This window comes from Sipha flava, unplaced genomic scaffold, assembly GCF_003268045.1.
Source record: "Sipha flava isolate LNK unplaced genomic scaffold, YSA_version1 303_pilon_pilon, whole genome shotgun sequence".
NCBI lineage: Eukaryota > Metazoa > Arthropoda > Insecta > Hemiptera > Aphididae > Sipha > Sipha flava.
The window spans coordinates 28,180-37,698 of record NW_020272979.1 but is presented as its reverse complement, the minus strand read 5'-3'; the positions used below and the strand labels follow the sequence as shown (position 1 = coordinate 37,698).

At 27.0% G+C, this 9,519-nt stretch overlaps 1 protein-coding gene across 1 annotated transcript; it reads left to right on the top strand.

Annotated features, from left to right (window-relative positions):
* Positions 1–571: 571 nt before the first annotated feature.
* Positions 572–9,519, top strand: LOC112686289 (gastric triacylglycerol lipase-like). Its single transcript, XM_025558501.1, has 8 exons — positions 572–661; positions 4,427–4,619; positions 5,574–5,703; positions 5,922–6,165; positions 6,621–6,770; positions 7,347–7,428; positions 7,968–8,110; positions 9,340–9,519. Exons 1-8 carry the CDS (start codon positions 572–574, stop codon positions 9,517–9,519), a joined length of 1,212 nt encoding a protein of 403 aa, XP_025414286.1.

Here is a 9,519-nt window from a genome sequence, read left to right as displayed (position 1 = left end):
AGGAGAGTGTAAGTTTCCGCATCACCTTAGCTATGAAAAACAACAAAATGTATTATTGTGTTCTAATAGCATGAGGTATTACACGCAGTGCGCATTTTTTAAAGTGGTCTTCCCACGAAGCATAGGCGAGATTCTTCTTGATCATATATGTGAATGCATAAAATACAAACAATATTTTAATTTAAAATCAAATTTTCATTTAAGTAATCACTTTTGACTATGAAATTTGAATAGATGTCGGCTCATTAATCTAACAACAGTAATATCGCAAGGATATTATTAAGGGTCAAGAAGGTAACGCCTATGCCTTGCTGGCCTTCTCCACTAGAGGGAATTAAATTCTATAACTACACATTAATTTAAATCTGATGTATAAATAATCAAACTAAGATATTTTTTTAAGCGATGAACAAAAAAATGTAAATTTAATTTTTAATTTTTTTTCAAAAAAATTATATACCATATGATGATTTTTGGTTATTATTTAAATTATATAAAAAAGAATAAAATATTTTATTGCCACGAATTATTATAGATGAAATACATACCGTAATATTGATTAAATTGTAATATGGACATATTTGTACAATTTGCATCGAACTTACAACGCAATCCGGAATCATTGGAAGGCAAAGTGCTAACCCAAACCAAATCCACCAAAGTGCTCTTGAATTCCTTATTCATTTAAGGGCGCTTAAGAAATATGCTGAATGTACAAAAATTGTTTGGCAATAATGAAATATGTATGAAAACAATCCTTAAAGAATTTCGGCCATGAAAATTGCAGTCTAATTTTTTTTAGTACTGCCGATATCATTACTGAAAATGTTCATAGAATATTTCATTTTTAGTAGCTCTTCAGACACTATATCATAATTTTGATTAGATTTTTATGCTTCTTCAATGAGTTTTCAATATCTTCGGTGTGATTAAATCAGCCAACAGTTATTTTGCACAACATGTGTAAATTATTTCGACAATAGTTCAATAATGCAGTCAGAATTTCTTCAACATCACGTGAGACAAACAAGATCCACAAAATTGTGTAAGTCAATATTTTTTACAGTATATAGATCACAGCAGGGTCAAATGGACGAAAAAATCAGTCGTTATTCACAACTAAAAAATAAATATATGCAATGTAATATAATATCTATATTGAAAATTGTCAGTAACAAAAAATATACTTACAGTAAAATCGTATATAACCATTTTTTTCGACACACGTGATAGGCAATTGATCTGTACGTCATATACGAAAGTTGGTTAGACAATTCGGAGATATTAATTAGCCCATTGGATTTTTAGAGATCACCATCTACTATAGGAAAGTTAAGTTCTTGCTGAGAAAGAAATCAACTGATGGAAAGAAGTATCAAAATTACATTGAATATGAAATATCTAAATAAATTGCAATTAATCCAAATATCTTTTTCAATACAACTCAATGCTTTAAAAATTTGGTCAATCAATCAGTGGTTTTCATATCCAATGTAACTTCATCACTCCGCTGTGTCAGCTGATTTGGACACAAAGGAGTGATGAAATTACATTGGATATGAAAACCACTGATTGATCGACTAAGTTTTTAAAGCATTGAGTTGTGTTGAAGTAAAGTTTTGAAATTATTGTATGTGAAATCGTTGTGCTAAATTCAACTTCATATTGATTAAAAATTTCTTAATTTAAATATACAACTGTGTGGTAGTAATTTGACTGACTGTATACATTTTTTCTTTTGGATTTGCAAAAAAATATTTTCTTTGCAAATTAATTTTTGGTGAATTGTTTCATTTGCCAATCTGAAAATTATTTCTATATCTCGACTTTGTTGAAAATCTAATTTCCTCGAAAACTTTTTTACAATAGTGCTCATACACTTCTTTATCACTATCACCACATAACCATAATTAGATCCATAAACGATTGAACGTAACAATAACACAATTTTCGATGTGCTTAAAGTGTGCAGTTGGTTTGATGAGACCACTCTGGATGGCAAAGTTCTTATAACTCCTCCTTATGTAATTTTTGAATGTTAAAAATCCTTTTTCTAATGAACTGTAATATGCTGACTGACTAGTGAACAAACAGTTTATATTTTCTTTCTTAATAAAATAAGAAAGAGACGTCACCAGGCCTCAATACTTAAATTTTAATGTCCTTCATTAATCTATGATCGGACAAAATAAAATAAGGATTTAAAACGTACGAATTACATTTAGATATATATGCTAATTGTTAAGAGTGCTCAGCACAGATGTTCACGTTTTATTTTTGTTTTAATTATTTTTAATATATTTAGCAAATAACAATTGAAATAATGTAATACAGTTGTAAAATAATTCATTTTCCTTGAAAGAAGGATATTCTAAGTTTACAGCGTCTACCAAGTCATTTTTAAAATTATTTGACTTTATTTGTTCAAGATAAATCAGTAATATTAAATCACTTAACTTGTTATTAATTTCCAATAATTTCTTTGATGTTATATATACTTTTATTTGAGGTGATAATGGACGATAGAATATCTTAAAAAAGGTTTATGATTATGAAAACAATCAGGGCCGTAAGGCTAAATGACGTCAGAGTCAAAAATGCCAACTGACGCCTTTTTCATACAATAACCCGTAATATCAGTATACTTAGAAAAAAATGTTCATGAACATAAATACCGAAAAATTATATATTATGCTCAACTTGTACATAATTTGCTATCGTCAAATTTTTTGGTCACGAGTCACGACGGATCGATGCGATTATTCTCGATGGATAAAGAATAATTTTAATTAAAGTCGCGTACTTTTAATTTTTTACTTTTAACTGTAACTTTTATATTATGAGAACCACTTGTTGAAAATTATATTGGGAGCCAATTCAATATTGCCTGTCTTGGGAGTCAATTCAGTTCTCAATTAGGTACTTATCCTAATTTTGAGAGTCAATTAAATGGTCACCATAATTTGTTGTACATAGATGGTTTTTGGCATGATTAGAAACCAACTATAAGTAATATTAATAACAGTGTACAATGTTTGAAAATCTTGCTAAATCTAAATAAAACTCAATCCGTAAACAATGGAGAATATATAATTGAAATTATGTTCTGATCCGGATTAAACTTTTACGCATTGATTAATTTTGGATACTGAACATAATAGTGTATGATTTATTATTTTTTATTAATTATCGCCTTATTATTACCTTTCGTCATTATAGTTGGTACTGTAACAAATTTCGCTAATAATTGACAATATTATTATTAATGAATAGACGGGCAATAAATATTATTGTTGGCTTTTATGAATCAATAGTGATGGTAATGAGTAAACCGTTTAACCGTGTATCGTATAAATCGGCAAATCGTGATACTATTATATACTTGCAGAAATTAAAACAATTGACGATTAATGATAATGCTCGATGTATCCCATTTGAGAGAACACCTTGGTGATAAATCGTCAACCAGTATAATATAAGTGTTTAGTATATTTCATGGACAAACCTGAAACACTTAACACTTGTATTTTAATTTTTTTAATTTTACATGGCAATAATTAAATGTGTTGTTTAGCATTTAAAAATCTATTTGATGAAATGACCATATCCAATAATCAATAAATTAGTTACCTACACATTACCTTGAACCATTCAGACGAAAGCGTACAAAAAATGCAAAATGTAAATACATTTTAACGTCGTTTTAGTACTGCAACATGTTTGTATTTTATCATACATCAATTTAATTGCAAAGTATTGAACGATTGATCGATTTCAATCATTCAATATTATGTTATAGTGGTTTCTCGTGAATTTTCAGTTCATAATTTCCATTTATTTATGTATTAACAATTTTGCAAATTTCACCAGTAAAAATTCCACGTGTTCTTATCAAATATAAACACCCAATACTTCTAACATTTATAAGATCTATGTTGATTTATAATATACAATGTATACAAATAAAATACTATTAATATTCGTTTGCACAATAGTTGTAAATATCGTACAGTTACATTATGTTTCTACTTACTCAGCCGTAAGTATTTAATATTATTATGTAAAATGTTAAACATTTAAGCATTTGATTTGATTCAGTTATAAGAAAAAAAAATAATAAAGCGTACCAAAAATCAATTATGTATTTTATTATACAGTTTAAAGTGGTTTCGTTCACGTTACTATACTGTAATTTCTCCATTTTTGAAAATTTGACACAATCAGTAATCATTCGCTTCTGTTTGAACCACAATTATTGTAGAACATGTTGTACTAAAGACTAAAAATTCTGAAGTCTATTTACACAATATATTGTTTTTCCAAAGAAAACAAAAATAATCACATATATAATAATATTATTTTAAATTGCATATGGTATATAATTTCATTATATCTTGTATTTAATATTTTGTTTTTTAAACTAAAGTCAGATCAGATTTTAAGTCAAGGATATCCAATAGAAATACACGAAATCGAAACCAAAGATCATTATATGGTTGGCATGGAACGAATACCCTATAGTAAAAATAATGTTAATAAAACAATTGGTAAACCTATCATTCTGTTACATGGCTTGTATGGAACTTCCATGTTTTATACACTCACGAATAAATCATTGAGTAAGTATATAACACAGAATTTCAATAATTCTAAAATTCTAGATATCTAATATTATATTAATAATATATATATACATATAAATATACATACAAATAGTCCAATTTGGTAGAATAACAATATTGATAAAGATTATTCTGTAACTAAAAATTAATTCAAGTATATTTCTGAGTTTTTTTTTTTTAGTTTGGAAAATAACAAAATTTAATGTACGAATTTAAATGTAGATTGCATTAGAAGGCCAGAAATTTGGTATCAATCGCAGTGTTGAACTCTTGGCCAAGAGAACGGAACATAGAACGAGTGCAGCGGAAATAAAAATGTCAAGATAGATGAATAAAATAACTAGAAAGAATTGGACAAAGAATGAGTTCGTAATGGGTAATAAATGAATAATAACAATCGTGGAAAATATAAAAATTGATCAGAACCTGTTAAGATAGGAGACAAAGGGACTAAGTGGTATCATGAAAATTAATGTAAGGGGAAAGAGTGAAAGAGGAAAACCGAAAAACAAGAGATTGAATGAAATTATGGGTACCACATACTGGTAGCCGATGTGCACGTGTATGAGCAACAGTTGGAAGACGGTGTGTGTGGATATGGTGAACGAATGGGTCCGATTCATTATAAAAATTGGAAGAGAAACCTAGGAAAAACACTTATAGTTCATCGATAATGTAAATATAGCAAGTCGACCGATGACACCAATTGTTTTTAAAATTACACGGTGATAAATGCTTTCCGAACATACATATCTATCCATAAATTACGCCATTAGACTATTAATGTGCACGCAGGTTCGACCGATTATAGTATCACCATCAATTCCAAAGCCACGGCACTGGATTTTTCCGTGCGTTATTATAATAACATAAAATCTTATTGTGACTTACTTATAAGTCAAATATTAAAATTTTAATTTACTGACATTTGTCAACGTTTGTCAATAAAAGGTTTCATACTGTCCGATGCTGGTTTTGACGTCTGGCTACTAAATTTCCGCCTCGCTGGTATATCTAAGTATATCAAAAATCCTAGAACTGGCATGGTCACTCCGTTGAAAAATGTTTCCTGGAATTTTAGGTAAGAAATGCAATGCTCACACTGAAATTTTTGATGCTAAGGATATTATTATACTTCTGAGAGAAGCTAAGGCATTATCTAGATAATTATCACTATGAAATCAATCTGTATAAAGCTTGATGCAATAAATGTAATATTCGAAAAATTTTAAAGATCAACTATTATTTAATTAAGCATTTGTAATATATATTAAATCAAAATTAATTATTGAATTCAAGTTTTGACGAGTTGGGAATATACGATACAACAGCTGGTATTGATTATATTTTAAACAAAACCGGACACGATAAACTGCACATGGGTGGCTATTCCTTCGGGGCTACTATATGCCTAATAGCACTAGCCGAAAGACCAGAGTACAATGACAAGATTGACAAATTGATTTTAATAGTTCCAACAGCTAGAATGAAGTATTACGATCGGCGGCTTATCATTTTGAAAATATTCCCTTATTTGTTCCATGTAAGAATTGCATTATCAACTTTATTTTATCATTAAACTCAATGTATCATTATAAAATAAGTATTTTTAATTTAATTTAATACAAAAATGTTCCAACCGTACTTTTTATGTTTTTAAATTCTGAGCTAAATGAAATATATATATATATATTAAATATTTTCATTTTCTTTTTGTGTTAATACATTTTATTAAAACTTTTAATTACGATATTTTTAAACTATAACATTTGAGTAACAGTTGTACAAAATGAGATAGGTATTGAATATTACTATTGTAATTAAATATTTTGTACATAAAATCGAGTAAGGTTTATTTTTATTATTTTAAAATTAATGCAAATATATGACTAAATCAACGAATAAAATCCATACTATAATAGGGTTTTATTTTTTTTTACTTGAGCTTTTTTTTTTCAATTTTTTTATTATTATCACTACTTAACTGTTGTTTTTAAGAGACCGTTAAGAGGTTTGGAATATATACCTAAGATGAAGCAACCGGACAATCAATGGTTTGGGAACCAATGTAAAAATAAGAAATACATGAAATGGTTTTGTATTTATGCAATGGATGTGTTACAAGGAAATTATTTGGCCATAGATTACGTACGTAAAACATTATTGCTACAAGATTCGATCATAATTTACAATTTACAAACAAATTTTTCAGAAGAAAAAACTATGATTTCAAAACTTTTTATAATTACATTTTACTTACAGTTGCTTATACATTTTTTATGAATTAATGTTGTTTATATATAATGTTATATTTTTCTGCTATCAATACATATATATAAAATCCAAATACCAATTAATCACTAATCGCTGTAACTCAAAAACTTTTAAAAGATTTAAAAAATCTTTATCGACACTTAAATAATCCGACAGTTATTTTATTCGCCTACATAATGCATTAAAATAATTTCTTAAACTGCTGATAAAAAAAATAACATTGATAGCAAACTAATTCAATTTTAACGTTTATAAATTATGAGACTGTAATTTATATTTAATTATAAGGATGATTAATAAATGAAAATAGAAATATATTTTTACCAATATCATAACTAAAAGTAGGAAATCACAAAACTTACTTATTTTGTACGATAACTACAAAAACATTTCTGAATATTATGACTTTTTTTTCTTTAATATTCTAATTACCAAAATTATTAAATTTAGGAAACTATAGATATCCTAAAAACATATCCTCAGCCGACGTCCATCAAAGTAATGACACATTACTATCAACTCATACTAGCAGGTAATCATAATATCTATTATTTTATGAATTAATTTTATACTTTTATGTTGTATGAATTTTCGGTACATTTAAAAGTATACTATTTATATTGTTTTGATAAAAAGATAGCTTGTGCATTTATAACTGTCCAAAATATTCATATTTTTATATATATATATATTTTTTTTTTACTTCTACCGTTTAAACCGATAATTATAATTCGTTCGTTTTAACTTCTTTTATTCATTTTCTCTGGCTTAATATAAAAAAATATAAAATAATTAATATTAAGATTTACTGTATTAAAATACATTGTTTTGGGCGTCATAATCTTTGAATAGTTTTTCAGTAATTCTCTGATTTAAATAATACGTTGTATTTAAAAATCATCTATTACAATATTTTGCGGTAGGTACCTATGTTTTGATGAAAAAAAAACAACCATAATATATAATCATTTATAGATGCTCACCAACAACAATGTCTTTGAAAGGTTTTTTAATACCAAAATAATTATTTGTTCATGTAGAATATTATAATAACTCAAATTATTTTTCCAGATCATTTTAGAAAGTATGACTATGGAAAAAAAGGAAATATAAAATATTACCATTCTAACACCCCGCCCGATTATGATTTGTCCAAAGTGATGGCTGCTACGTACATTTATCATTCGAAATATGACGTCATAGCTCCACCAAAAGTAAAAATGTTAAAAATGATATTTAATATACTCCCAATAAAAACAGATTTAATAATAGTGATTAAAATGTTCCGCTCTCTTAATAAAAATTACATTTTTAAGATAAAATGTTTTGTGTTCAATAAATCAGTGCAAACTAAAATATGAATGCAGATTTATGTCTATATCGAATCGAAGCACCTTAGTTGCGTCCCGTAAATTAGGTAAATACGAATTGCGTCCCACTACAACGGTCAGGGAGTATAGTCTTTTTCGGGTTCCAGGTACTCTCCGTGTTTCGAGAAGCATCACTTAATATTATACATACCTATCTAGTATGTATCTAATCAATAAAATTAATATTGATTTTTTGCCGGATTATTGATAAACGGTAATAAGTATGAAGTCGTTAATCATCATCACGATCAATAAAAACTATACTATACTATACACTACACCTACTATTGGTTAGATACACTAGTATTTAATATAATATTTATCGGTTATATGTATATTATTTAGTTTCGTACTGTTCTAGATTTTTCTAACTGATATAAATTGGTTAATACAGAAATTATGTGTAGAGTAAAGGGTGATATCATGATCTACTGTAAATAATGTTTAGTATAACTTTAACAAAATGCTATTGGTTAAATTAATTGTTTCAGAGCCCTTGATTTAAATACCAGAGACGCAACTTATGTGTTCCCAATCGAATACATCTTTAACACTTAACATAAAATTTAACTATAATGTATAAAAGATATTCAAAATGTAACGACTTTACAACACGCAATAATCTAAATACGCATTCATACGTTAAATGTAAAATTATTTCTTCGAGTCAATAGCATAGAACAAAATATATTTTCAATAATTCGGTTTTAAAGGGTAAATAAAAATAATTAAAACCATCGAGTATTTATTTATATAATAAGCAATATATAATTAGCAATCAATAACAAACAATTAATTATTCATACAAAACAAAGTCCCTATCGCATGTACTACATATGTGATTAATTTTTTTTTTTTTATCGAGCTATAGCAGTACATAAAATATTATATTTTCGATATAGATTTGGATTAAAACAAAATCGACAATTTTCAATGGATATTTTAAATATAATTAAAGATGAACACATTTAATTTCATATAGAATTTAGTTACAACATTAACATTAAAATAAAATTTAATCGTTCAAAATGTAAATGGTATGCGTAATATTAAGTAGATATTTTTGATTTCAGGACATAAAATGGCTAATTAAACGATTGCCCAATGTCAAAAATGTCACAATGGTAAAGAAATTCAGTCATATGGGTTTTGCAACTAGCCCACATTTAAGACCAATAAATATCTTAATAGCCAAACAATTATTAGTAGACGACTGTAATAATGATATGTTATCTAATAAAACGTATTCATAA

Excerpts from the sequence above, each read along its gene's own strand:
- LOC112686289 (XM_025558501.1), top strand. The coding sequence starts at position 572 with ATGGACATATTTGTACAATTTGCATCGAACTTACAACGCAATCCGGAA. Across the intron at positions 662-4,426 it reads CCCAAACCAAATCCACCAAA|TCAGATCAGATTTTAAGTCA; the intron begins GTGCTCTTGAAT and ends TTTAAACTAAAG. Across the intron at positions 8,111-9,339 it reads ACGTCATAGCTCCACCAAAA|GACATAAAATGGCTAATTAA; the intron begins GTAAAAATGTTA and ends TTTTGATTTCAG.